The sequence below is a fragment of the Trichoderma asperellum genome, chromosome 6 (assembly GCF_020647865.1).
Source record: "Trichoderma asperellum chromosome 6, complete sequence".
Lineage (NCBI taxonomy): Eukaryota > Fungi > Ascomycota > Sordariomycetes > Hypocreales > Hypocreaceae > Trichoderma > Trichoderma asperellum.
Genome location: NC_089420.1, coordinates 1,142,530 through 1,168,695, shown reverse-complemented (window position 1 = coordinate 1,168,695; position 26,166 = coordinate 1,142,530). Strand labels below are relative to the sequence as shown.

Here is a 26,166-nt window from a genome sequence, read left to right as displayed (position 1 = left end):
AGCCTAGCTTGTCTGACCCCACCTGCGCAGCTGTGGGAAGAAAGTAACCCCGGACACAATCGATAAGACTGCGTCTGCTTTAGGTGCTCTGTAAACATATGAGATCACCAAGATCGCTTATTGCATTAAAAGCAGTCACTCAAATGCAAATAAATTCTGTCGCTGCGCGTGAAAGATTGATGATAATTCCTCATAACGGTAGATATGTAAAATATATAGAATTTATTCTAAACTAAGAAAATAAAAGAGTATGATCACTTGTTTATAAGAAAGAGAGAACGAAAAGGAAAAGTTATCAGTTCATCAAAGCGGCCAGGTAAAATGGCACGCATGTTTTCATTCATATCCTATCCACGGCCACCAGTGTGTATATATTCCAATTATGCCTCGAAAACCAATGAAACACCATCATCACCAGCAGTTACCACTCTCTCGCCCGTCTGTCCCTGGACAAATCCTAGCACACCACCTCCCTCACCATCACCCCTGTGGCCTCTCCACTCCTTCAACAAGCCAGAAGCTCCTCCTTCAGCATTGCCCGTTGTTCCACTGACGCGCAGGTCCCATCTTCGCACGACGCCATCCATGCCGCAGCTTGTAAGCAGCCATGAGTTGGGCACAAATTCGAGCTTGACAACGGAGTGCTCTTCATGAGCTCCGACGAGGTTCTTTCTGATGGCAAAGCGACGTGTGGCGTCGAAGACGGTGATTGAGCCATCTACGGAGCCGGCAGCGAGCAGGATAGTGGGCGGGCTCGTTGAAGCAACTGATATAGCAAGTGATTCAACGCTGTCGGTCTGGGCGTGCAGCGAGGCAAGAATTTGTCCACCGGTGCTGGGGTCAGCGGCAGATTTGCCGCCTCGACCTTGTGATCTGGCCGGAGCCGCGGTTGTGAGACGGGGGAGAGAAACAATCTTGATGGCACCGCCGGCACCACCAGTTGCGACAAAGTTGCCCTTGGGGTCGATGGCGATGGAGTACAAGCCACCCTCAACCTCGAACCGTTGATCTTCGCCCGTCAGTGATACTACTGTCATGCCATTATCGTTGGCAAGACCCTGGGCAGCTGCCTGCCCCCATACATCCCAGACGTATAAGCTGCTGTCTTCGGAAACTGTAGCCAGTAGCTGACCATCAGCAGTCCACGCTCCGGCCGTGCAAGAGGCTGTGTGCAGGAAATAGGACTGAACGATCTGGAGAGGGTTGGAGGAATCGGAGGGATCAATTGTGTAGACCCAGACAGAGCCGTCGTTGGCGCCTAGGGCGATGGTGTTGGGATTTGAAGGCGAAGGGCAGGGCGCGATCCAGTTGATCTCCTCCACTTCTTGCGCTTCTCCGAGCAGACTGACTTTGAGACCTGAAGAAGGTTGCACATCGGTCTTCCAAGCTTTTATTCTGCCGTCCAGGCCGCCACTGACTAGGACTTCACCCTGAGGAAGAGTCCAAGCCAAGGTGTTGATGGAATCTGTGTGGCCCTGTAGAGAATACAGGCTCTCGAGCTGGGTGGTCTGGGGCTGCTGGGCAGAGGGATCGCTGGCGAAGCTCGCGGGAAGAACGGGCCGTGACTGAGCGGCTGAAGAGTCGAAAAGCCAGCCGGCGCCAGGGGCATCTTCGGCCTCACCAGCAGAACCGCCGACAGCGATCAGCGAAGGGTGGACAGGGTGCTGTGCAATGGCGAAGAGAGAGTCCTGGGCCAGGTCGAAGAAGGCAATGGAGTCGTTGTGAAGGATGAGCTCCTCGTTGTCGGAGTCCATGGCGAGATCATCCTCGTTGGCAATCTCCTCGCCTACTTCCTCGGCATCGAGGAGGTTATCGTCCATCTCATCTTCAGGGTGGTTGGAAGCAGACATTGTGTTTGCGATGCGATGCGATGCGATGCGACCGTGGGACTGTATGAAATGAGAGATGAGCGAGGGCAAAATCTGGCAAAGGGTATAAATATGCGAATAATAATGCCAGCGGCGAAAAGAAAACGAAACGAGAGTGTCTCGATTTCCGGAAGGAATTGCCCTGTTGCTTCCTGCTTGATAAGCAGAATCTTTCGGCTTCCTGATGCTGGTCCGGAATTTTTTTTTTTTTCGCCATCGACCCCTCCCCCGCCATTGGTACAGTATCTACTAAGGTACGTAAGGATTCAGAACCCCACCACATTTGGCTGCTCCAGCTGAGGTGGGTTGATTCGCTGCTAATCTACATGCTCTGAATACTGCGGAATGGGTGCATTGGTCTTTATCCTAACTTTGCATATGGATATTTCTAATAGGCAAGAAGATGGAATCTATAAATGTAAAAGAGAAACTCGCAATACTAGAAATACATGTGTACCAGTGCATTATTTAGCATAGCAACAAGCATATCACATTTTATGAACTCGATGTATCATCTTTCAGGTGCACCATGGCACACCGTAGGTAATATTATTATATATAGATAAACCAGTAAGCAAAGGATTCATTAACCCTGTTTTTAACTGTCGCTTGAAACACCCAAAAACTCCTATAACCAGACCGAGTTCCCGTTCGTTAAAGCTAGGTAGGCGCACCTCCTTACCCATCAAGCACCTCAACCCAATTCTGCTCAGCTTGCCGTCTTCTCCATCTCTCCTCAGCGGCCTCTCTGAGAATCCTCTCATCTTCGCCAACTTCTGCTGCTTGGTCTGCCATCTCCTTGATCTGATACTTCACAGCCAGCACCAGCATCTTATGCCAGCCGCTGTGGATCTTACACCGCTTGCGCTCGCACATGCCCCTGACCTCGTCGCCCTCTCCGAGGGGATCTTCGACCTTTGACGCCTGGAAGATGGCCTCGCCTTCAGGCGACTTAACAAAAGCGGCAAAGGCATCTCGCGCCCCAATAGTATCAAGTCTCTGATCGTAGCCGCATATGTCTTCCGCAAATAGGCCGGCACTGATGGCGGCTCGACGGCGCTCTTGGACTAATTCGACGAGGGTGATCATCTTTTGGCAGAGAAGCGTCTCCTCGGCTAATTTGAATCTGGCGTGTGCTTTTTTATCTAGGTAGTCTTTCTCTTCTTCTGTCAATATTTGAGCCAAACGCTCTTCAGTTGCTGTGAGAGTGGTTAGTAAAGAGAAGAGATGAGACGCTCGGTGGTACAGATTATATAAACACTTACCAGTCTCATCGCCATTCATTTCAGACTGTTTGCCTGAAAATGGAGCTCTCAGAGTCCAGGATCCATCCCCATCAATAGTAGCAAGATCGCTGCTCAGCAATGCCATGAATTCTTCTTGAGAGAGCTCGTCGCTGAGCGCAGCCTTGGCCTTGGCTTTGGGCAACCTAGCTAGCATACGCTCCCACCATGTCTGAGCATGTTCATCCGAACAAAACATACTTGGTGGACTATGGTTCAAGCGAGCTGCCTTTCGGCACGAGCCTAGAGTGCATGTCTTCTTGTAGAGCGTCACCAGGCTGTCCGTCGTGCAGTTTGGGCATATGAATTTCTCGATGAGACTCTCGCCGACATCCTTGGCAATATGCACGCACTCTCCGTGAAACCAGTCTTCGCATCTTTCGCAGCAAATCATCCAGCGGTGGTCGTCGGGCCCTCTACAGATGCAGTATGGCCCATTATCAGACCCATCGTCTTCGTCGGATGCATCCTCTGCTGCGGTACCGTTGGCTTCCGTCGACTTTGCACATTTTGGTTTTTTAGGCTCCCGTACGGACTTTGGGCGCTTTGGGACCTTTTTGACGGTTGAGGCCGTCCCCTTCTTCTTTTTTGCAGCCGACGTTGGGCCAGGCATTGGTGGTGCTGGATCTATCGTTTCCGCGGTTTCTGTAGAAGGCAAGGGAGTCGAAGACTTGAATGCTGGGATGGTCTCAGAAAAAGGCGGCATTGGTGAATTCACCGCGCTTTCGCTTTTAATATCATCCTCAATAAGCTCGAATCGACTTTCCATGATGTAGGGCCCCGTGCCCCCCCGGGAAGATTCCATCGTCGGGCGTTGTAAATGAAAATATGACCGCGCTTGGATGAATTGTTCCCTCGCCAACAAACAAATGCTGCGTCACCCTTGCCACTGTACAATACACAATATTATTATCACAGGCAATGAGGCAACATTAGTACTTGAAATAATAATATATGGCTGCAGAATTTCACAGCATTCGCCTCACAATAGTGTTTTTGAGGTACACGCAGGGGCAGTCTATAGCAAAAGCCATAGTGAGAGCGCCAGTAGATGGAAATTCGGCCTGACTAAGCGCACAATGACTAGGTATCTTAGATCGATTTCGGTAGATATCCGGCGTTAGTAGGTCGCATTAATAAATGAGACTGTAATTGTAATAACTTGCTCAATTGCAGCGAGGTGGGGCAGCATCTGACGATATTTAGCTGGAGCGATTGCTCGGCTTCAGTTCTTGCATTGAGGCTGCGCAAGGCGACAATCGAAGCGCAGAAATCATGTCGCACTCAATGTTTGCCTCATCGAGAGCCATTCAAGGCGCCCTGCGAAGACTGCCTGCGCAGCAATGCCAACGATGCATCTCCAACAGCGCTTTCCAGCCGAAGCAGCTTCGGCCTGTCCTCCCACGAGTGCCAGTTCAGTCCCGGCAGCCGATTACACAGAAGCGAACCAAATTCAAGACTATCGAGCAAGCGAAGAGCCGGTATAGCACAGGGGTATGAGGAAATCTTTGTTTCTGACAGGCTGTTAAGCAGCCTCGGCAGCTTCAAGCCAAAGATTCGAACTAAAGTGCTGACTTCTCGCGCAGCCCTTCTCATGGAAGGCAGCCATCTTGTTTGTGGGTACATGTGGTGGATTGGTGTGGTACTTTGAGTTTGAAAAGGAGCGCATGCAGCGAAAGAGAATAGCAGAGACAACCAAGGGCGTTGGCCGTCCCAAGGTTGGAGGACCCTTTGAGCTGATTGACCAGAACGGCGAGAAGTTCACCAGCGAAATGATGCGCGGCAAGCATTCATTGGTAAGCAAGCAAGCAGAGGCAGACACAGCATTTGATACGACTCTAACTCGGTTCCTTCTTATCAGGTTTACTTTGGATTCACGCGCTGCCCGGATATTTGCCCGGAAGAGCTCGACAAGATGGCCCGCATGCTGGAGATTGTCGATGCCAAGATCCCCAACAACGGACTGCTCCCCATCTTCGTGACCTGCGACCCGGCGCGCGACGATCCTGAAGCGCTCAAGGGCTACCTTGCCGAATTCAGCCCCAAGCTAATTGGCCTGACGGGCACCTACGATGAAATTAAAGACATGTGCAAGAAATATAGAGTGTACTTCAGCACGCCGCGAGACGTCAAGCCTGGACAGGACTACTTGGTCGATCACAGCATCTACTTTTACCTGATGGACCCAGATGGCGACTTTGTAGAGGCTCTGGGACGACAACACTCACCGGAAGAGGGAGCGAAGCTGATGATTGATCATCTGAATGACTGGAAGAGAAACCATTAAAATGACTTGATGCTATGACGGGAAGCAAAGGCGCAAAATAAAAAGGATTTGTAAAAGTAGTGTACCACTAAGCCATAGAAGGATGAAGGATGCTTGTCTAGCAATGAACCACTCAATCTTGATATAACCAACATGCCGCAGAAGCGTTTCTACACCATCATGCTTGGCAAAAGTGAATATGAGACCAAATGCCCCAAGAACTATAGAAGATATTACGTGAAATTGAGTCATGCCGGCGTGGAGTCTCTCTAGTCGCTATCGCGGGGGAAGCAGCTCAAGACAGTGGAGATACGGAGCACCCCGGCCTGTGTCGGCGGGCTGCGATTTTGCGGCTTCTCAAACTTGCCTCAGCTACGACTGACGATTCTGCTATTCACAGCGCCGGGTCTTTGACACTGTTTCAGCTGCAACTCTACTCTCGCATCTGTTGTTGAAATCTTTTCGGTTGAGATTGAGCGGCTTTACTTACCAATAATGTCGCGCACGAGGCTATTAAGCCGATGCCGGCTGATCCCTGGGTCGCGACTTGGCTTTATCGCCCAGCCAGCACCGGCTTTCAGCAACTTCAGAGCGAGCGCAACTCGAACAAGCACAGGCAAGCGAGGATTTCACGTTGCAGCATCCTTGCGCGAAAAGGCCAAATCTCCTTCGCAGTCCTTCAAACAGGGTGCTGTGAATGGCGATGCGCACAAGGCGTTGTCAGACATTGCCTTTGCCTTTGAGTATGTGATGAAGCTTTTCAAACCCCCCTCATACCCTAGTCTTGTTATTGTTCAAAGTGGCATACACAGAGTCTTGTCCTTGATAAGCTTATAACTAATTATGGGAGAATCACAGCATCGATGGAGTTTTATACCAGGGCTCAAGGCCAATTCCAGGGGCCCGAGAGATGCTGAGGAAGATTAGAGCGCATGACGCCCGATACGTCTTCTTAACCAATGGTGGCGGCAGCCATGAAGATGCGAAGTTCAGATCATTGTCCAAGCGGCTTGAGTTGTCGGAGGACGAGGATGTCATCCGCAACAGGATCATCCTGTCGCACACGCCAATGCGAGGGTGGGATGAGCAGATAAAGAAGCAGGGGACAGTGCTGATTACGGGATCTCACCCAGAGACTGCTCGCAGGGTAGCCAATGAGTCGGTGCCAACCCATGCCCTCTGTGACATTTTGGGTAGAGAAACGATTATGCTAACACGAAGGCGGGCGCAGATACGGGTTTGCTAGGGCTGTGACGCCTGCAGACATCATCGAAGCCAACGACAAGGTATATCCCTTTGACAACTTGAGAGAGAGCCTTCACAAAGAATCAAGACCTCTTCCCGACGGCAAGGTTGTATCAAACACAATCGATCCCTACAGCAAGGACGTACCGGCAAATGCGCTCAAGATTGACCAGATCCTTGTCTGGAACGACCCAAGGGATTGGTCCCTGGACATCCAGGTGATCCACGATCTGCTCATCTCGCATCGCGGCTATCTAGGCACGATATCCGACAAGAACGGCGACGCATCACTCCCCAACAACGGATGGCAGCAAGACGGCCAGCCACAGCTCTGGTTCTCCAACCTCGACCTGCTGTGGAAGACGGAATTCCCCGTCAACAGATTCGGCACCGGCGCCTTTGTCGAGGCGCTCAAGGGAGTGTGGGCCGCATCGACGGGTGGCGCCGAGCTGCAGTTCAGCGCCTTGGGCAAGCCATTCCGGCACACTTACCAGTACGCACACGATAGGCTGCTGAATCACCACGGCAAGGGCGACAAGAAGCGACCACTGAAGAGAGTGTACATGATTGGCGACAATCCGGAAAGCGACATCCGCGGCGCCAACGAGTTCGCGCCGGACGACGGCACGGAGTGGATCTCGATTTTGGTCAAGACTGGAGTATGGAAAGAGACGGCGGCGCAGAGAGAGCCGAGGTACAAGCCTGCGGTGATTGTAGACGATGTTGTTGAGGCGATTGCCTGGGCTATGAGGAACGAGGGAGCGGAGGTGACGAGGGACTGGTTGGCTGCTAGCGAGGACTGGGTCTGATGGGTGCTCGCTTCCTCGCTTTTTCTTTCCCTTGTTATATAAGTACAGTACTACTCCGTACTACCATTACTGTTTGTTATGTCTAATTAGAGCCGTTAGAGCTGCTAGAGCTAGGTATTAGAGCCAATAGAACGAAATAGGACCGGCGGACTGGCGTGGGAAAAAGTGCGCACGCGAGCAACAAAACCGTTCCATGCCGAGATAAGAAAAGTGGGTTTGGGGACAGGCCTCAGCGCTTTGGAGGCACGCATGAGATTTCCTCTTGCGGCGACCGAGAGAGAGAAGAGGCCGTCAGGGTTGTGGTTATAGTATATGCATCACGCAGGAGAAGGAACAAGAGCGAGGCTGAGCTCGCAGTTTTGTTGAGTTGCTGAGAAAGTTGGGTGGCACTACTATTGGACGATTTTACCATCTTGGGTAGGCAGAGAGACCCCCAAAATCACATGTCTGCGACTGGATGCTGCTAGGCGTGGGATGCATTTACGTATTGCTTAGTTGGCTGCCAGCATCAAGACCCTACGCAGTTTGACGGCGCAACGGGCCGTGACATGACGGCTCAAACTCTCTGGATAGAAAAACTCCATCATTAATTACAACGTGGAAACCAATAGTCGAGAGAAAAGGCACAAGTCGACGCAAAGACAAAGCCACGGCGCTCCCCGTACGTCATCCAGTTGGCCCCTTCACGCCTTAGTCTCCTGAGGATCCCTCCTCTTATAGTCAGGCCTAGTCAATCCTGGATCCCTTATCAGAACTTTTTTGTCGCCTTTGGGTAACACAAAAAAAACGTGGCGTTCGCATAGACCGTCCTAGGCCTTGTCAAGTCTGTAACCCCCAGCCAACCCGCCGTCACTGGTCACGAGTGCTGCTTTCGTACTCCCCCGGACCCTTTTCTTTTCTACACTTTCATTCCTCCCCTTCTTTGTCTTCTCTCGTTTTCACTTCGACGCAATTTCACTTGTTCTCTCTTTTTCATTCTTTTCCATTATTGCTGCTCGGGCGGTAATAACAGTGAATGTAGCGGTTGTCTAAGTCACGATTTGTTGCCACTGGGACCCTTCCTCTGACCATCTTTTTGTTTGTTGGGGCTTGAGACATTCGAGACCCCCACGACAACTCGTTCGCGCCTCGCTTCGAATCGTTCTGAATCAAATCAAAAGGCGCACAGCTGCCGCATTCCTCTCTCGCCACACTTGCAGAGAATCTATCCCTTGCTTTCGCTTAAATGGCCGAAACGCCAGGCACGCATCCGCCGACGCCTTTGCGCTCGGCACTCAAGGCCGACGACGAAGCAGTTCGAACTCCACCTGCCAGCGGCACTCTCAAAGGTACGTTGAGGACATGATTTCGCAGCCAATGGGACCAGAGGAAGTTACATCGCCTTTGAACTACGAATTTGGACGCTCGAGAAGTTTTCGCCTGTGGACTGGACAGTGCCTCCATGTTGGCTTTGGGTGTTGCGGCGCTGCTACTATCATGACAAGCTCGCCTGATGCAGCGGGGTTCAACTGGTGGGGGTGAATACGATGTTGGCCTCTGTCTACAATTTCCCTTGCGTGCCTTACTCGTCGTGTTATCTCAGGCCGATGAGGTAAAAAATTGGGACAAGGAGATGTGGAATACTTTGCCGACCCTAAGCTTACACTCGTTATAGCGGTGCAGATTGCGGACCCTGTCCCCGAGGATTATATCGAAGATGACTCGCATCACGCCAAGCAGCGTCGTGGTCTACAGACAGCCCCAACTCGTCGCCTCAGCGGCAAGCTTTCTGCGAGCGCCTCGCCAGCTTTGAGACCCGTCGAGGATTCAGCATTGACGTCGCATCACCATAACCACCGCCGCAACCACCAGAGCGAGCGGATATTGGCTCAAGTTGGAGAATGGCTGGAGCGTGAGCGCAAGAAGGCTGCGACGAGGAAGCTGAAGCCTCGTCGGCGCAAGTCTAAATCACCGCCGTCCGACCAGACCGCGGCTGCAGATTCTACTGCGGCTACGACCGAGTCTCACAGCCAACCTTTGCGCGAACGGTCGAATTCCATGAGCTCCCAGTCGAGCGACATCTCTTTTGACGGGTTGCAGCATATTTTGGAGACGTCAATGGCTTCTATAGGGCTTACTTCGCTACCAAAATATAGTCCTCGAGTTGGCCCTAAGCACCGTCGACCAGGTTCGCGCTCGTCCTTCCATCGCACAGCTTCTTCGGATACCGACTATGTTGATGGCGACGCTATCGTTCCCAGCTGCGATGCTTGGCTGGATAATTCCAAGACTATGAGCTACACTGGAGGTAGCGCCAGCGCAGAGGATGTTTCAGTCAAGGTTGAAAAAGAGAAAGAGGCATGGACTACTTTCAAGAATGAGATCCTACGGATAGCTCACACTTTAAGGCTCAAGGGCTGGCGCCGTATCCCCCTTGGCAGCGGCGAGGCCATGGCGGTTGAGCGACTGAGCGGCGCTTTGACGAACGCTGTATATGTCGTCACTCCACCGGCTGGGATCCCGCAGCTCGAGGGCAGGAAGCCCCCGACAAAAGTCTTGCTTCGAGTGTACGGACCGCAAGTGGAGCACCTCATTGACCGAGAGAATGAGTTGCAAGTGTTGCAGCGACTTGCGCGTAAGAAGATTGGTCCACGCCTGCTAGGAACCTTCAAGAATGGTCGTTTTGAGCAGTTTTTCAATGCCATTACGCTTACCCCGCTGAACCTACGAGAGCCGGAAACCTCGAGACAGATTGCGAAGCGTATGAGAGAGCTGCACGAGGGAATTGAAGTGCTGCTGCATGAGAGGGAGAATGGCGCTTCTGTGTGGAAGAACTGGGACCAGTGGCTGGATAATGTCGGCCGCATCACCAGTTTCTTGGATAAGGAGTTGGACAACACCCCCGAAGGAGAGAGGAGAAACTCTGCCGCCCATGCTTGGAAAGCCAATGGTTACGTGTGCGGAGTGCCCTGGGAGCAGTTTAAAGATGTGGTAATGAAGTACAGGGCTTATTTGAACGGCTGCTACAAGGACAAGAGGGCTCTCAAGGACCGACTTGTCTTTGCGCACAACGATGTAAGGATCTCGATACTCAGATGCACTTCCCAAAGCTGACTGATTTTTTTTTTCAGACTCAATACGGCAATATTCTCAGGATCCGGCCCGATGATGAAAAGTCACCGCTCCTTCAACCTGCCAACAAGCACAAACAACTTGTCGTCATCGATTTTGAGTATGCAGGTCCCAACACAGCTGGGCACGAATTTGCCAACCATTTCACGGAATGGATGTACAACTACCACGACCCTGTGGCCCCTTTTGCTTGCCACGCAGACCGTTACCCGACTCTAGAAGAGCAGAAGCGATTTATCAGGGCATACGTGGACCATCGCCCTCAGTTCCCGCTGGCCAGTTCGACACCTCGCATGACTCCTGTTGACAGCGGCGCTGCTAGTGGTGCAGCCACTCCATCTCTTCAGCCGACGGCGTCTAGCAGCTCCATTGTTGACTTCATGCTCGACGCTCGCTACCCCGGTGGCGATTGGGGCGCGGTCGAAAAGGCGCGCGAGGAGCAGATCGACCAGCAGGTACGAGAACTCATTGACGAGGCGCGACTGTGGCAGCCGGCAAACAGCGCTCAGTGGATTGCCTGGGGTATCGTGCAGGCCAAGGTGCCAGGCCTTGACGGAAATCCCGCCGATGAGGAGCCCGGCGCGGATGAGTTCGACTACTTGAGCTATGCTCAGGATCGGGCCATGTTTTTCTGGGGAGACTGTGTGCAGCTGGGATTGGTCAAGTTGGAGGATCTGCCGGAGGGGCTGCAAGCAAAGATCAAGCTTGTGAAGTATTAAGCGAGTTTTGTTTTTGTTTCTTTTTTTTCTGGGTAGATCTAGTGTGCAGTGTATATTGGAATCATGAGCGAGGCTTTCTTTTTCTTTTCTGACATGTATCATTAGATACTTGTGAATTTGACTGGTAGCGATATGCGGCGGTCTTCTTTCTTTTTTATGTGTTTTGTGAGTATTTCGAGGCTGGCTTACTGCAGCGTTTGAGTTTGTTACCAAATACATATTCTAGTACTTGTGGTTCATTTTGGTTTACAGACATGTAAGAATGTAAGAAAGTCAAAGAACCTTGATAATAAAGAGTACGTAACAAGACAAAGTAAAGAATACTCCATGTATATATATGCATTGTATGAATCGAATCAGTATCCCATATATAAATGCAACATGCATATGTGCGCCGTATCCCATCCATTCATGCATCCAGCTTCAAGCCCTCCAACATGGCATCAATCTTTTGCAGCAGAATCTGATAATTAATCGCATCCGATGCAAATTCGTCTTCTGCCGTTTCTCCATCCAGCGTCCGCATAGCATCTCCCTCAGGCTGGCTGTCATCTTCGCTCTTCTTTGCCTCAGGAAGAGGAGTTGTTGTATCACCATTGGCAGCGTCAGTCGTCAAGCCGTTCTCGTTTGTCTTTGCTTCAGGCTGAGCATCTAGTGCGCCGTCTGCCAGCGCCGCAGCCATTTGTGCGTTAATCTCGCCTTCTTCGTCCATCATTTCTTCCAGGCCGGCGTCTTCGAAACGCAGGCGGAAACGTTCAGAGAGGTAATAACGGATGTCGTCCAGCAATTCGATGGTATCCGTCTCTTCACGCTTCTGGATACGTTCTGCGCTCTCTCGAATAAGTTCGTGGAAGTCCGGCTCGTCGATGTAATACTCCAGACGATGCGCCAGATACCGCGCCGCGAACTCTTCCAGTCGCTGGACTCTCAAGTCCCAGGCCGCGTGGATCACATCGTAGATGTTGATGGGCTCTACCTCTACGACATCGCCAGTCTGCTCTCCGGCGCTGTGCGTACGGTCGACGAGGGCGTTGTTGGAGCCGCTGCCGAGGGTGCTGATGGCGATGGCGGCCTTGTTCTTGAGGCTGTCGAGGAAGAGCATGTCGGCGGCGTAGAGGAGGTCCAGGGCGTGCTCGAGGGGACATGTGGCGGTTTCGGTGTAGAGGAATGAGAGGATGAGCTCTAGAACGGCGGGCGTGCAGTCTACGGTGACGACGTGGAGGTGGTCTGACTTTTGAGACTCAACAAAGTCGCCGGAGAACATCTTGTCGAAGTATTCGCTGCGGATGAGCATTGCCTTGTGAGCTGGATATAGCACTGATTTCCTCGCCTTCTTGACGCCGTTGGTTGCTTGTGAAGGCCCGATGGGTATGCCGGCGCTGTTGTAGCCATTCGACGTTGAATCTTTGGGGCCATCGACGGCTTCATCTGTGGTGTCAGGTTCATCAGCTCGCAGCAATATGTCTGCGAAGATGGAGTTGTCGTATTTCCATCGGACTTCGTCGACCCGGTCTATGTCAACAACCATCTTGTGGCCAACGATGCTCTGCTGGAAGAAGTCTCCTATTTGATTCCTCGCCCTCTCGACCTCATCCTCATACCGCTGCCGCGCCAATCTTCGGTCATTGCCTACCAAGATGGCCTCCCAGAGCTGTTCAATTTCAAGCAGCTTGCTGATCTTATCCAAGCCCTTGGCGACTTCTTCTTCGGTAGTGGCACTACCCGGCGGAGCAAGATCCTTGGGCAAGTCACCCAGGTAGATGTACCGAACAGCAATCTGGAATGCCTCCACGGGGATAGATGAGGATAGCTTAAAAGACTCGGTTTCGGGCGCCGCCTCGAGTTTCCTACGGAAATACGGCGTTCTCGAGGCCAGCAGGAACTTGTGAAGGTTAAAGGACGTGTTGCCGGCATCGAGCGAGATGTCGGCCGTCTGCGGAGCCGGCCGGCCCAATAGGGTGGAAATGTGTGATGACCAATACACGTAGGGGTCTGAGCTCTTGGAGAAGTCGTACTGCAGGAGCAGGTTGCGGATTCTGTCGTTGAGGGCGTTGTATATGCAGCGCTCGCCTTGAAATGTGTTTCTCTCGGCGAGGGCACCTGCAATGAGTGAGATGTATCAGTGAGTGAGCTCTTCATGGCAGCGGCTTGCGTGAGGAGGGGTTCGGTGGGATATGAGGAGCATAGACAAGGATTGGCTTCTTGTGAAAACTAAAAAGAGAGAGAACGGCAAACAGGATGAGAATTAGACTCACCTGCTTCTAGTAGAACCTGAACCAGCTCATAATGCCCGCACAAACTAGCCTATTTCTCATCGTCAACTCTCCTCCCGCTGTTAAGTCCGACAAGCGCAACTCACCAGAATCAACGGCGTATAATCAAATTTGTCCTTGCCGTTGATATTGACGCCCATGGAAATGAGTTGCTGGCATTTTTGCAAATCTCCCTGACGACACGCCAGCAGAAACTCGTGAAACTGCGCACTCGTGTCGAGGGGGTTCTCGTCTCGCAGCACGCCGCTTTTTATCAGCAGGCTCTCTTCGCCCAATTTGCCTTCCAGCTCATGCTTTCCCAGCACCATCCTTTTGTGCATGCACTATTTTGCGTTTATTAATTTTTTTTAACCCAAAAAGAAAAAAGAAAGGAAAGAAACGAGGTGAGGGGAAGGAAAAGGCAATGCAAGGACAGATGTAGGTGATATGGAGAGTGATATCAATGCCGCCATGAGTGTACAAAAGCACAGTTTGAAATAAAGAGTCTGGGATTATGTAAAGTGGCTAAAAAAAGGCGAAATGCTTCTCGACGGAGATAACTTTGCCGCTTATCTTGGATGTCATCGGAGCTGCCAACAAGGGCCCACCAGTCTTAGATTTGTGTTTTGTATAAGCCAAGTATTTGTTTCGCCCAAAATGCACATTCTTAGATCCTGCTTTGCCCATTGAAATGCTGGTCCTGATCTGCCTACCCAATAGTCATAAGTAACTGCTACTGAACTCCGTCCGTCTTACCCTAAAGTTTGGGTGACTTGGATTTCCGCAGTCTCGTAGCTGCTCTGACCGCTTCATAAAGTACCTGCTCTCGCAATGCGCCACGTTCTGTCTGACAAGCCACATGATGGGGCTGGTGGCGCTTACACGTTCTGTCAGTGCGTTATCGATAAGCGACGACACCGCGGCCCTTTCCTCTTTGGGCCCGTTGCCATGGCAGCCGCATCCACTGTTTACATCGACTGACTTGGGCCCCGTCCTTTAGCGTCAACGAATTGGCGGAACCAGGGTCCCTCTTTGGGCGCATCGAAAGTGCACGCACAAGCGCTGGCTTTCGTTTTCAGCGCAGCCAGCGCAGTAACAGGCGGTTCCGCTCCAACTCTTTTGGGTTTGGAACCCTTTTTTTTTCAGAGGCTAACTGGAAGACGCCCCATTTACGTGGTCAAGCCTCGTTGCTCTGTTGTCCATTCATTGTGTTAACCTTTTCCTTTCTGACATTCTAAACTTTTCTCTCTCCTCCTTTGAAACAGCATCACCAGAACAAGCTTCACCCCCCTCAGCATATTTGCTTCGGTACCAACTAACCTAACAGTACGAGGAGAAAATAGCACATCATTCTTTTTCTGGCTTCTTTTATACCCTTCCCACCCTCTCCTCGCCCCCCCTCCATCCTCCTCTTTCCTCTCCTCTCCCGGTCGTGTGGTTGGGAACGGTTCCTTTATGGGGCTCGAATACAGATAGCCATCGCTGGTACCACCGTGAGAAACGCTCAACATGTCATACGAGGACAAATACGAGACGTTGGAGAAGATTGGTCGGTGGTCCCGACGATGATTATCGCTGTGTTTGGCTTTGAGAGTCGCAGCTAACATTGCGTCATTATCCAGGCCATGGCTCCTTTGGCATCATCCGCAAAGTCCGTCGCAAGGCCGATGGCTTCATCATGTGCCGCAAAGAAATCTCCTACCTCCGCATGTCGCAGAAAGAGCGCGAGCAGCTCCACGCCGAGTTCCAGATCCTGTCGCACCTCCGCCACCCGCACATCGTCGCCTACTACCACCGCGAGCACCTCAAGGCGAGCCAGGATCTGCATCTATACATGGAATACTGTGGCAATGGAGATCTTGGTCGCGTGATCAAGGATCTGCAGTTGAAGGGCCAGAGGGCCCAAGAGAGCTTCGTATGGAGAGTCTTTAGCCAGCTGGTTCTGGCGCTGTATCGCTGTCATTATGGGATAGATCCTCCAGAAGTCGGCGGCAATGTGCTGGATCCGACTGGAAATGGTGCCCCAAAGCCGCCGGCAGGAGCCGTGACTATCCTACACCGAGATTTGAAGCCTGAAAATGGTGAGAGCCTAAATAAGCTTGTTGCTAAGGTTGGAGAGGTCAACGTTTAACTGATTTGACCGTTCTGTAAAATAGTTTTTCTCGGTGAAGACAATTCCGTCAAGCTAGGTGACTTTGGCCTGTCAAAGATGATCAAATCGCAGGACTTCGCTTCCACTTACGTCGGTACCCCATTCTACATGTCTCCCGAGATCTGCGCAGCCGAAAAATATACCCTCAAGTCAGACATTTGGTCACTGGGCTGCATCATCTACGAACTCTGCGCTCGCGAGCCCCCGTTCAACGCAAAGACACATTTTCAACTCATTCAGAAGATCAAAGATGGCAGAATCAATCCTCTGCCGGACATGTACTCTGCCGAACTCAACCATGTCATCAAAGATTGCCTCAAAGTCAACCCCGATAGGAGACCGGACACCGCACAGCTGCTTAACAACCCAATTGTGAAGCTTATGAGGAAAGAAAAAGAGGTGGTTGACCTGAACAGAGCGCTTAAGGCGCGCGAGGAGGTTCTACGCGAGAAAGAGGCGGCCCTGAATTCGCGGCTGGTCAACATGGATAAAGAGAAGCACATAATGCGTGAGGAGCTGGACGCCTCTATACGAAGAGAGTGGGAGGTCAAAGCCAGACTGGAAATCGATCGACAGATAAACGCCGAAGTAGAGAGGCTGAAGAAGCAGTTTGACGAAGAGGTCAAGAGCCGCGTGGAGAGAGAGCTAGCAAAAAGCCGGAAGAGAGCACCGTCACCACCAACAGAAGATGTGCAAATCATTGACTCTCCCGCCGCAAGATCTGATCAACCGCAAACATCGTCTGCTGACGGGAGTGGCGACGAGTTCCCTTCCACCACCGATATCACAGAGCTTTCTTACTCTGCCGAAAGTCCAGACATCAGCAAGGAAGTCAAGCGGACGGCGCGTACACCCTATGGCAGGGCCCAGACATATGCTGGCACCCATGGCACCCCCATGGATATTGAGATGGAATCGCCGCCCGTGGCCATTGCCTCGCTATCGCTGTCTCCGCGCCGCCGCGGCAAGGCCCTGACGCACCAAGGTAACATCTTTGCTGCGAATTCGGCTTCCAAGGCCGAAAATTGGGATTTGAAGGATGCCTTTACAGACTCGGACGACGAGGATGTTACTCCTTCTTCGCCGACGCGACATAGATCGACTAACAGTTCATCAATCAACAATCCCTTTACGAACAAAGATCGGCCGGTTCTCTCTTCGCAGAAGGCTTCTAACTTTGCTACTCGTCTGAGAACTAGCGGAGCCAAGTCGGGTGGCTTCGTCTCAAAGGCTGCTGTCACCTCTGCTCCAAACCAGCGATCGCGCTCTCCAGTTAGCCGGTTGACTAAGATTCCCTCCGTCGCTAACCTCACGGGGCAGAAGAATGTTAGTGAAGCCAACACGCCGTCGCCCACATCCTCGTCATCCAGCACGTCTCGCAGGCTGTCATCTAAGAAGGACGGCTCTGCGCATAGCAAGGTGGCAGCCGCTAAGAACAACGTTAAGGGCCGGACACTGGTCGAGCTGCAGCAGGCACGCGCTGGAGGCCGCCCCCTGAGCGTCCCGGGCATACCGCTGGGCGAGAACGTGAACCCTAAGAGGGTCGCGGCCTCGACGAAGCCGCAGCGAGACCGTGTAGTCAGCACCGGACACGAGCCGGTGGCCGTGTGGGACCCGGACCGAGACGACATGCCGAGTCCCTTCCTGGTTCGGAGCCGACGCATCGCGCAAGTTTAGGCAGCTTTGCGGCTATGAAGGATTAGTGAAATGGGTAAAAAAAAAAGCAAAGAAAAAAAAAGAAAGAAAGGGCGAGTAAAAGAAGAAAAAAAAAGTGCCCCTTTCATTTGTCATTTTTTATAACGACTCGTTGGATTTTCTTGTTTTGCTCCGGATCTGCTGTGAACCCCCTTGTTCGGTCTAGGGGGTTACTTTTCAGGATTCTTTTTATGCATGGCATTGCACAAACACCAATCGATTATCGACATCATACCCTAACTACACATATATGGGTACCGTACATTACCTTTAACCTCATCTTTTGCTGTCTCTGCTGCTGTTATCTGCGGCCAGGAGTATCGTGTTACGATGCCCACCAGCAACCGATGAGAAACGCGTATTTTCACCTCCTTTTTTTATGGTATGGAGCCACTCACCATACTTAACGCTTGCATCAACACGAGTTCATTACCCGTGCTTTACCTCGTTTAATCAACAACTCATGCTTCTTTCTTTCATCTTTGTTTTTCGACACTGTGTTTGTTTTAACGCATTCACTCACATAGCGGAGGAAAACAAGTTCGAGGACGCGAACCGGAGCCGCAATCCAACAAAAGCTCTTGATTTGGTTCTTTCATTATTTTTTTTTATCATCGCGAGAGGTGGAAAGACGCATTAGACGCAGAAGTTATTCAGCAGACAGCACGTTCCTCAGGGATGGAGTTCAATTTGTCCCCCTCTCCTTCTTTTCTCTTCTCCCCCCTTTTCTTCTTCTTCTCATGTATTTTCTGTCCTGTGTGTTATCCCCCTTTTCTGTTCCCCGTTATGAAGATATGTGGCGCGAAGGTCGAATTTTGTAAAGCTGGCTGGTTTATTAGCTGGCGTACGCCTTTTGATTTGGTTGGCTTTTGGTTGATTTTTTTTTTTTTGGTTTGACCTTCTTTTTGGCTTGGGCGTTTTTCAGGAGAGACATGGCAGACACAGAGAGAGAGAGATGCAATCCACAAAGATCATTTAACAAAATCTTGAGAGAGTATACTGTGCTGGTGAGGTGTGATGCTGTTTATCGTATCGCTCCCTGTGCCTTTTTTTTTTTTGTTTGCTTTGGTGTTGTTGTATTTTCAGATATCACGAATATGTCTATGATTTAGCCTGGTGGATGATTTAGATAGAACACACATAACTCCTTGAATGGAATGAACATGATCTAGACCTCTTGAAACGATGTCAACTAGTAGTAGTTGGTTGTATTTTGCTCTCACAATGTTCCATCGATATCGAGCCATGTCCGACATGGAGTGTGGGGTGAAAGAACGAATAGAGGACGCTCTTCTATCTCGGTCCACTTATGCAAAAGTTGGCACGAAGCAGAGCTGAGAGTGAGTATGTGCGTGATATGAGCTGCAAAAAGGCATTGGACATTGGGTTGGCTAGCAGTGCTATATCATCATCTCCATGGCCCGGATGAAATGAATGCGACAAATGATGTAAATTCAAGACTATCAGCAGTGTTTAGGACACGCAGAAACGCATCCCACGCCTCCTCTTCTTGACCAAAAAGCAAGATAGTGAAGCACGACAACGAACCAGATGCTCTGATATGCCCATTTTGTGCCCAATCACGACCACTGCGAGAATCCGTTCCGCCCGTTTAGCCAGCTCCCAGCTCCAGTCAACAGACATGTCTTCTAGGCCATTGGGTCGGCTCAAGTGATCATGCAGCTATTGATGCGGTGACTGAATCTCCACAGCCAGCCAGTAACCTGGTCTACACCGAAATTGACAGTCACCAACTGAAGGGGGGGGGCACGGAAAGAGAGAATGAGAAAAAAGTTACGCTGTCGCCCTGTACGGAGCACGTTGCGCCAACTCGTATTACGTCTTAAAAATAATACTGCTAATGCTAATGACTAACAGCGCATGGCTCTGGAGCTGCGTGTTGATGCATACCGCCTCGCCTGCTTGCATGGTCGAGATGCGGTCTCTCTCCGCGGGGAGATGAATGCATTGCATCCAGGTCGCTGCGCTGTTTGCTTCTGCCGCAATCTAAACACCATCGGCCCAGCAGTGAGCAGCCTGACCGACGCAGGCTCGTGCCTCTCTGTTTCTGACGACACCTGGCGAGAAAACAGTGTCTTTCCAAATCTTTCCAAAGGGTATATAAAGCAGATAGTAAAATGGCCGCGAACGCCGTATTCCGGTGTCATAGAGAAAAAGATTCCTGTTTCTTCTTCGCTCCCTGGTAAACAAAATTGCTCCCAAACGTACATAAATGCAATATCTTCAGCTCCCATATCCCAATTAGAAGGAATAACAAAACAATTGATAGATCCACGAAAAAAAAAAAGAGCATGCGGAGTGAGCGATTGAAATGCAGTGAAGAAGAAAAGAGCAAGCAAAAAAAAAAAATAAAATAAAATAAAAAAAAAAAAAAAAATAAAAAAAAAAATAGACAAAAATCGCAGGCCACAACGCCCTAGAGCCAACAATGCCCAAACCCAAAACTGAAATGACCAGCCGTGAGGCTTTATCCTTTCTTGCCTAGCCGCGAGGCCTCACCCATCTTGAGGAATTCCGCAGCCGTAGTCCTGCAAACTCGAGAATATACAAATCCCCTTCTACAACGACTGGATCATGCCTGCTTGGGCATCCCAAGACAAATTTTTTTTGTTCCCTTTTTGCAATATCCATTTTTTCCTTTCCATTGGTAACCCTGTACTGAGATTTCTTGTGTGGTGATGGGCTCTCCTTAGATAAACTTGCCGGTGATCAAGCGGTAGTCATCCCACAGAGCGCATAATTCGACAATGACAATATCTGTCTATAAGGCCGGCGCTGGCTCCAGCCCGGTAGCTAAAAAGAAGGTGGTGGCATTGGCAATCTCGCCTCACTTGTGGCGGGATGAGCTGTGCTTGTGAGAGTGCTTGTGGTGATGTGACGAATGCTTGTGCCGATTTGACGAACCGCCACCGCTACTCTCCAAGTCTTTCTCGAGTGCTTCAACTCTTGATCTGTATCCCTTGACGATTTCTTTAATATGGGCTATCCTATCGAAATCAACCTCGAGCTCATCGAGCTGCCGTAAGATGTCGGCGTATCGTGCGATTTCGGCATCGGCGCCATCAATGATGTTACCAGCTCGGTCGTATTGAACTTGTGTAAACATTTGGGCTTGCTCGCTGAGATAGCGGATGTTCTGCTCGATACCGGCCATTAATCGATCAAAGTATCGCCCTAGAGCTGACAGTGATGAGGAGTCTAGCATTAAGAGGCCTTGACTGCTGGCCCTGCTGGCGGCCCGAGAGCTTGCTGAACCTCCGCCGCCTCCCAAGGCGGCCTGACCTTGCCGAAGCAGCTGGACCTCTTCGGCACTGAGCCCTAGCTGCGTATCTGGTATTGTATTGGAAGTGGCCATGGCTGGCTGTCGAGCGAGGCGCTACGGCGCCTCTTGGACAGAGAGAGCCACCCGTGGCCGTAACGAGGTCAGCAGCGGTGGAGAGACGGATGGCTGTAGCGTTGGAGCTGGGGCTGACGCAGTAGGCGGCGGTGGTGTTGGTAGCGAAGACGATAAAGGACGGTAGATCGACTGTATCGCGAGAGGGCGAGGGTTGCAAAGGAGGGAGAGGATAGTACTGTGCATGAACGTTGGAGTGACGACAGCGTCTGGTTCGGCAAGTTCAATGCGCAGAGGCTCATGGTCTCGGGATGATGACGGCAGTGATGTGCATAACGCCGCAGGATGGATTGAGAGCTGGCGGCGCGCGAGTGGTTTGAGACCGAACCCCCGGTGTGGCCAGGTTTTGGCGCGGGCCTTTAATCCTGGGATCTCTCTGGTGCAGCTAAGAGCTTGTGATTGGAGAATCAGGATCGTGGGGGGGAAGGCGGTCGTTGTTTTCGGCCGGCGGCTTGGTTGGCGTTATCACTGTTAGAGCCGCAACAGTCGAGAGGCTGAAACTTTGCGACGGCGGTGATGGCGAAGAAGATGGCGATGTTAGCTGATGATGGAAGGAAAAGCACCCAAGGGCTCTCCGTTTGATCAAACGCAGCTCAAGGCGGCGGCTTAACTAGGGCCATGGCCCGTTTGAAAGCTGCCCGATTCCAGCGGCGCGGGCGGCCAAATATCTGTGCCAGGGTGAATGAGCGGTACTACCTGTACCTCGCTGTAGCTACCCCACGCTCCACTAATTCCTGTAAGTCCAAGTCTGTGCTTGCAACGTCAAGGTCAAGCAGCAGCAAGGCACAGTAGCTGGTGAATGAAGCCAGCCAGAGTCAATCTTGAACCCCTTCCCGAGTAAGCCTGTTTTTATGCCGCGGGAGCTACTTTGTCATATTTATGCGGCTAGGATTCAAAGTTCAAATGGCTGTGAATGGCTACCAATCACATGGCTCTAGAAGCGTCGTCGAATATCTAGCTCCAAGCCGTTTGATCGGTGACGGCTGCCAGCATGCATTCACTGCAGGGGTAACCGCTGCACGCCGGGTAATAAGTTTTTGGGGGCTGTTATGAACTCCGCCCATCGAGATGAACTCTGGCCTGGCACCGTGTTTTCTTGTTCGTCGATGGGAAGCTGGACCAGGGGGGCCGAGCTAGAAGGCTGAAACTGCAAGAGCTGAAGTATGGCAGGATGCTGATCCCGGCTTGTCAGCGATGTGCAGTGCTCGGGTTTTGTCGTTGCATGAAGCACAGTCGGAGTTGCTGAGACTTGGGTCGACTTATTGACGCTCACTGGGCTGGAGATGGCCGTCGTATCAGATCACTCTGCAAGATACGGAACGCTCTTGGTCAGTCTGAGGCGCCGCAAAGCGCCCGTCAGTATTTTCTTTGGGAGCAAGGGCGGAGCTGGCCGGAACCAACCCTTCTGAGGATACCGATCATCGTCGACCGGAAAGGCAGCTGGTATTGAGCCAAGGATCGGGCCAGGACAGAAGCCAAACGGCCAAAAGGTGGTGTGTGCCGGGCAGCGCCTAGCGCAGCTGGGAGGAAGAATGAATTACGAGTAAACAAGCCAAAAGAGGGAAAAGATGAAGGCGAAACGGTCGAGGGCAATAAAAAGTCGAGGCGATCACGAGGGGTTGAGGCCCCTCTCCAGCACTGGGGAAAGAGCGTCTCCCCTCTTGCCATCGTCTCTGGCGCACCTCTTCTATCGTCTTCCTCCGTTTCCTGGGCAGATGTACTTATACTTTCCGTCACGATGGCTTCCAATCTTCAATATCCTGTGCTACGAGCTGGACTCAACTTCTCCCATCTCCAACGCCCTCGCTTAACAAACAACCACACTTGTGCTCCAAAGCACCAGCCAAAGCACCAGCCAAAGCACCAGCCAGCGCCTCTGTGTCCGACGCGACAATTTGTCCAACCACCCATTCATCTATCCACAGCCACAGGCGCAAAAAAGGGCCGCCCCTCACCTCCATCTCCAATATCCTCCAATGCCTCCAACACCGACTTATCATGTTACGCCCGCTACGGAAATGCGGTATCGCCCGTTCCGCGGTACGACCTGGAGCCCTGCAACGGCCTTGCTATATGACCAATCTATATGGCAATACACCAAGATGCCTCCCAGCCTGGTGCCTTACCTTCTCACGGCTGCTACCTTTGATATGACCCACGCGCGAGAATCGTGGATGCGACGGGTATGCGCAGACACATGCAAGAGCCCGTCTAGAGATGCATTCTACCCTCCCCCTTCTGTCCGAGGTTCTCCTCTTCTCATAGAATCTCCTCTCCTGCCTTTCCGTCCCGCGTGCTGGGATCTGGTCTATCATCGATCGTCACATCTGACATGTCTGAATTTACTCGCTTACTCCTTTGGCTGTTAGCGATTTTCCATGGTTGTATTCCCCCCCCTGGGTTTATGGGACGAACATGCATCTCTCTGAGGGAGGAGGCATTTGTTTCATTCTTTGCCGTGCTAATACATGATTACATGATATATAACATACCATTCTGCAGTGCATGCAAGACAGGTCATTGCTCTCCTTCGCGTACCGAGTTGCACTGCATTAAGCCTTACAGCCATATTGGTTCCGTCCCGCCTTGCATCAGATGTGCGCGCGGGATCTTCTGCAGCGGCTCTTATGCAAACCACCCCCCAGCCGGCTGCGCGGCTTGCAGCAGCTTGCAGGAGTTTGATCCCATTGGTAACGCCATGTAACCACTGGGAAGCCTCATGACAGCCTTTTCTCTCTTTTAGCTTCATGTCTTTCCACTGGCTCGGTAAAAATAAGAAAAAAGATCTACCGTATGCGTCGAGCACCCACAGGAAATACATGGCCACTCGGATTGGAGAAGTTGTGAGAGCTGCTAAAAATGGCTCGCTTGTTCCATGCTTTCGATTGATCCTTCGTATTCGCTACCTTAAACTGCGAACCAGGGTGATATCGTGGGGCTATTCCAGAACAAGGCCGCTCTTGATGGAACTTCTTCGGCCTCAAATTTATGGGATCGCATCTCGTTGGTCCAAGACACCCTCCTGGAAGCTACGTGAAGTACTTATTCCGTTTCGAATTTCAACCAGTCAAATGACCACTGCTGAGACCATATCGACCGATCGCTCATAGCGCTGCTGTGTGACAGTAGCGCTTCTCCATGTGACTCGAGTTTGTGTCTTTGCGTTACTGGGACATTAATCCGAGCCTATCGAAGCCGTTTGGTCCTTGTGCTTTGGCGCCCCAAAACCCCATATTACAACACCTTCGCGACACAGCATCTCTCTCCTTGTTCGCACTGCGGCATATTTCGTCATCCATCCAAGAAGCAATTAAGCAAGCACGCCACTAATGCCTGTCACTTTTTGTGTGCCGAGGCTGTGACATGGAAAGCCAACCAAATAGTGCTGGTAATTGTTGCCAAAGTAGCCTCGAATTGTCGCGTATGACCCGAATATTCGCTTTTTGCCTCAGCTTCAGGATGCAGATGCGGCTCTTTGCCGTTTCATTCGTCGTTTAACGAATGCACCAAATGCCAAGGGTATGTAGGTAGGGCGTCTTTAAGACATGTGCTATAACAGTCTGTTTTTCGTATAAGTGACATGGCTACTAACTATAGGCGCGTGGCAAAGTCTCGTCTACAAGAGTTTCTGTAACATAAAGCTTCAATGCGCCGAGAGGTGGCCCTGATCGGCCTTTATCAACGATGAAAATTCGCCGAGCCAACTATATCTCAAAGCCCAAAACAAGAATAAATTTATGGTGGCTCTCATTGCTAGGATCTCAAGTAGAGTTCTTATATCGCGCTATCATGTTTGCATAAGCATGTATAGTGTGGAAACGTAACAGCCGCCAAGTCCCCTTGGATTGTGAAGACATGGTGCTGGTCTGCGGTTATTCATGTCCTATGCACCGATAAAAGTCTGTAATTTGGTGCTTCGTAGAAAGAAAACAAGCTGATGTCGTTGATGAATGCTCCAAGAAACTGCGGTAATGTGTTGTGACGCAAGGCTTCCTCATGTTTGTATTCATCGTTGTTTGCCGGGACGCCAGTCATGAAATTTCAATCACCAGAGGACTCTGGCTATAAAGGCGAGACGGGTGACAGAGCGCGTGTGGCTTCGGTAATGAGAGGTTTGAATACAAGGTCGATGAAACCGCACCAGAATTTAGCGTCAAGGAACCGGATTAAAAACTAGTCTTTGTCCTTCTTGTTTTGCTTGTCTATGCAGTCGTAGATTCAAGCCAATAGAAGCACCCAGATGTTGATGGAAAGAAAAGTATCCAGAGCCTCGCATTGTCCGTTTGATCTCAATAAGGCTTTCTATAATAGTATTGTCCTCATACAGACATAATTACTTTAGGTGATATGTCTCTAAATGATTTAAATGGAGATTGTTGTGCCGGACCTTTCTGCGGTGTGGGTCGCAGAAAGTTTTGAAGGAAAAACTGCGTTTGTATGCCAGATAATCGAAATATGAGTGATGATGGGCTGTTTCGTTGTTGCCGATTCCAGAGACCCCAATTTGTGGAATCGAGTGATTGAGGTCTTGTTTTATCTCTTTCCGTAATTTATCAAGCCAAAAAAAAAAAAAAAGACAGTCCCATCATGAAGTAAAGGTGTTCGAAGGAAGCACGGTTGTGACTCAATTCTCAGATGGTGCGAAAACGCAGCTATTTAGTAGAGATACGCATTTTCGGCCTTTTTAATAGCGAATATCTGTGCTGTCTGCATTTATCATGAGTTCATCTGGTGCGGAAGTATAGGTGCTTTATAAGAGGAAGCCTCAACGACGTTCCGAAACATGTTATAAAATCCAGTCAAAATTGCAAATAGAGACCTTATTGATAATAGTAGGATATGCTTGGCAAGGTAATTTAAACGAGCCACAGCCAGTACCAAGATGATTAGACTTTTGAAAGGAAAAGGTACCATCAAGGAGAACATACATGGATGTCGAAAGCGATGGTGAAGGGAATCATCATCAACTGATGTGTCTTGTTGGTACTGATAAAAATGCCCAACCAGCAGAACGAGGTACTTATAGTTAGAGATCTCTGTAACTTGTCAGTGATTAAGAATTACTCTTGAAGAGGCAAAATAAAGGAGTTTTAGACCAATGAATGCTGTCGCCTAATTTTTGGGCTGTTCTCGATTGAAAGGTGGTAAGTGAATCACTGATACCATCGCTTAGTCCTTACATTTAGCAGACTGTTACACGGCGCCGCGGTAGAGCAGAGATGAGAAAAAGCGAAACTTATGAGAATATAATATTTAACAGCTAATATTTGTTCTCCTCAATACAGCTTAACAAATATCTTACCCCAATCTTGTTCTCACCGATATGTACTACGTTATCATGAAGAAATTTC

At 50.7% G+C, this 26,166-nt stretch overlaps 8 protein-coding genes across 9 annotated transcripts; 4 read left to right on the top strand and 4 right to left on the bottom strand.

Moving 5' to 3' along the window:
• Positions 1 to 170: 170 nt before the first annotated feature.
• Positions 171 to 2,036, bottom strand: TrAFT101_009851 (uncharacterized protein). Its single transcript, XM_024908058.2, has one exon. It carries the CDS (start codon positions 1,848 to 1,850, stop codon positions 381 to 383), a length of 1,470 nt encoding a protein of 489 aa, XP_024761215.1. The 5' UTR covers positions 1,851 to 2,036; the 3' UTR covers positions 171 to 380.
• A 364-nt stretch (positions 2,037 to 2,400) lies between these two features.
• On the bottom strand, positions 2,401 to 4,176 carry TrAFT101_009850 (uncharacterized protein). The gene is made up of 2 exons (XM_024899999.2): positions 3,134 to 4,176; positions 2,401 to 3,067 (listed from the first exon to the last, which is right to left on the bottom strand). Exons 1-2 carry the CDS (start codon positions 3,954 to 3,956, stop codon positions 2,547 to 2,549), a joined length of 1,344 nt encoding a protein of 447 aa, XP_024761216.2. The 5' UTR covers positions 3,957 to 4,176; the 3' UTR covers positions 2,401 to 2,546.
• Positions 4,177 to 4,363: 187 nt separating this feature from the next.
• Positions 4,364 to 5,674, top strand: TrAFT101_009849 (uncharacterized protein). Its single transcript, XM_024908059.2, has 3 exons — positions 4,364 to 4,645; positions 4,738 to 4,947; positions 5,013 to 5,674. Exons 1-3 carry the CDS (start codon positions 4,427 to 4,429, stop codon positions 5,436 to 5,438), a joined length of 855 nt encoding a protein of 284 aa, XP_024761217.1. The 5' UTR covers positions 4,364 to 4,426; the 3' UTR covers positions 5,439 to 5,674.
• On the top strand, positions 5,530 to 7,672 carry TrAFT101_009848 (uncharacterized protein). Its single transcript, XM_024910599.2, has 3 exons — positions 5,530 to 6,160; positions 6,276 to 6,575; positions 6,649 to 7,672. Exons 1-3 carry the CDS (start codon positions 5,913 to 5,915, stop codon positions 7,469 to 7,471), a joined length of 1,371 nt encoding a protein of 456 aa, XP_024761218.1. The 5' UTR covers positions 5,530 to 5,912; the 3' UTR covers positions 7,472 to 7,672.
• A 315-nt stretch (positions 7,673 to 7,987) lies between these two features.
• On the top strand, positions 7,988 to 11,475 carry TrAFT101_009847 (uncharacterized protein). Its single transcript, XM_024905499.2, has 4 exons — positions 7,988 to 8,132; positions 8,202 to 8,799; positions 9,126 to 10,525; positions 10,582 to 11,475. The coding sequence occupies exons 2-4, from the start codon at positions 8,697 to 8,699 to the stop codon at positions 11,299 to 11,301; spliced, it is 2,223 nt and encodes a 740-aa protein (XP_024761219.2). The 5' UTR covers positions 7,988 to 8,132; positions 8,202 to 8,696; the 3' UTR covers positions 11,302 to 11,475.
• A 92-nt stretch (positions 11,476 to 11,567) lies between these two features.
• Positions 11,568 to 14,242, bottom strand: TrAFT101_009846 (uncharacterized protein). The gene is made up of 3 exons (XM_024900059.2): positions 13,661 to 14,242; positions 13,557 to 13,605; positions 11,568 to 13,401 (listed from the first exon to the last, which is right to left on the bottom strand). Exons 1-3 carry the CDS (start codon positions 13,892 to 13,894, stop codon positions 11,711 to 11,713), a joined length of 1,974 nt encoding a protein of 657 aa, XP_024761220.2. The 5' UTR covers positions 13,895 to 14,242; the 3' UTR covers positions 11,568 to 11,710.
• Positions 14,243 to 14,615: 373 nt separating this feature from the next.
• Positions 14,616 to 18,665, top strand: TrAFT101_009845 (uncharacterized protein). 2 transcript variants are annotated; one of them, XM_024908060.2, is made up of 3 exons: positions 14,616 to 15,102; positions 15,176 to 15,634; positions 15,710 to 18,665. In XM_024908060.2, the coding sequence occupies exons 1-3, from the start codon at positions 15,063 to 15,065 to the stop codon at positions 17,380 to 17,382; spliced, it is 2,172 nt and encodes a 723-aa protein (XP_024761221.1). In that variant the 5' UTR covers positions 14,616 to 15,062; the 3' UTR covers positions 17,383 to 18,665. The 2 variants fall into 2 exon arrangements, with proteins under 2 accessions (XP_024761221.1, XP_065984900.1); XM_066128777.1 differs by having other exon boundaries at positions 15,176 to 18,665.
• Positions 18,666 to 20,248: 1,583 nt separating this feature from the next.
• On the bottom strand, positions 20,249 to 20,776 carry TrAFT101_009844 (uncharacterized protein; the record flags this gene model as incomplete). The annotated part of the gene is made up of 1 exon (XM_024908061.2): positions 20,249 to 20,776. The coding sequence occupies one exon, from the start codon at positions 20,774 to 20,776 to the stop codon at positions 20,249 to 20,251; it is 528 nt and encodes a 175-aa protein (XP_024761223.1).
• Between the last annotated feature and the right edge of the window lie 5,390 nt (positions 20,777 to 26,166).

What these genes read in the sequence shown, in the direction of transcription:
- TrAFT101_009851 (XM_024908058.2), bottom strand. Translation starts at nt 1,850, where the DNA reads ATGTCTGCTTCCAACCACCCTGAAGATGAGATGGACGATAACCTCCTC.
- TrAFT101_009850 (XM_024899999.2), bottom strand. Translation starts at nt 3,956, where the DNA reads ATGGAATCTTCCCGGGGGGGCACGGGGCCCTACATCATGGAAAGTCGA. An exon ending in AATGAATGGCGATGAGACTG is followed by an intron (nt 3,068 to 3,133) that starts GTAAGTGTTTAT and finishes CCACTCTCACAG; the next exon opens with CAACTGAAGAGCGTTTGGCT.
- TrAFT101_009849 (XM_024908059.2), top strand. Translation starts at nt 4,427, where the DNA reads ATGTCGCACTCAATGTTTGCCTCATCGAGAGCCATTCAAGGCGCCCTG. An exon ending in AGAGCCGGTATAGCACAGGG is followed by an intron (nt 4,646 to 4,737) that starts GTATGAGGAAAT and finishes CTTCTCGCGCAG; the next exon opens with CCCTTCTCATGGAAGGCAGC. An exon ending in TGCGCGGCAAGCATTCATTG is followed by an intron (nt 4,948 to 5,012) that starts GTAAGCAAGCAA and finishes CCTTCTTATCAG; the next exon opens with GTTTACTTTGGATTCACGCG.
- TrAFT101_009848 (XM_024910599.2), top strand. Translation starts at nt 5,913, where the DNA reads ATGTCGCGCACGAGGCTATTAAGCCGATGCCGGCTGATCCCTGGGTCG. An exon ending in GACATTGCCTTTGCCTTTGA is followed by an intron (nt 6,161 to 6,275) that starts GTATGTGATGAA and finishes GGAGAATCACAG; the next exon opens with CATCGATGGAGTTTTATACC. An exon ending in GCTCGCAGGGTAGCCAATGA is followed by an intron (nt 6,576 to 6,648) that starts GTCGGTGCCAAC and finishes AGGCGGGCGCAG; the next exon opens with ATACGGGTTTGCTAGGGCTG.
- TrAFT101_009847 (XM_024905499.2), top strand. Translation starts at nt 8,697, where the DNA reads ATGGCCGAAACGCCAGGCACGCATCCGCCGACGCCTTTGCGCTCGGCA. An exon ending in TGCCAGCGGCACTCTCAAAG is followed by an intron (nt 8,800 to 9,125) that starts GTACGTTGAGGA and finishes CACTCGTTATAG; the next exon opens with CGGTGCAGATTGCGGACCCT. An exon ending in TTGTCTTTGCGCACAACGAT is followed by an intron (nt 10,526 to 10,581) that starts GTAAGGATCTCG and finishes TTTTTTTTTCAG; the next exon opens with ACTCAATACGGCAATATTCT.
- TrAFT101_009846 (XM_024900059.2), bottom strand. Translation starts at nt 13,894, where the DNA reads ATGCACAAAAGGATGGTGCTGGGAAAGCATGAGCTGGAAGGCAAATTG. An exon ending in ATTATACGCCGTTGATTCTG is followed by an intron (nt 13,606 to 13,660) that starts GTGAGTTGCGCT and finishes GATGAGAAATAG; the next exon opens with GCTAGTTTGTGCGGGCATTA. An exon ending in TCAGGTTCTACTAGAAGCAG is followed by an intron (nt 13,402 to 13,556) that starts GTGAGTCTAATT and finishes CACTCATTGCAG; the next exon opens with GTGCCCTCGCCGAGAGAAAC.
- TrAFT101_009845 (XM_024908060.2), top strand. Translation starts at nt 15,063, where the DNA reads ATGTCATACGAGGACAAATACGAGACGTTGGAGAAGATTG. An exon ending in CGAGACGTTGGAGAAGATTG is followed by an intron (nt 15,103 to 15,175) that starts GTCGGTGGTCCC and finishes GTCATTATCCAG; the next exon opens with GCCATGGCTCCTTTGGCATC. An exon ending in AGATTTGAAGCCTGAAAATG is followed by an intron (nt 15,635 to 15,709) that starts GTGAGAGCCTAA and finishes TCTGTAAAATAG; the next exon opens with TTTTTCTCGGTGAAGACAAT.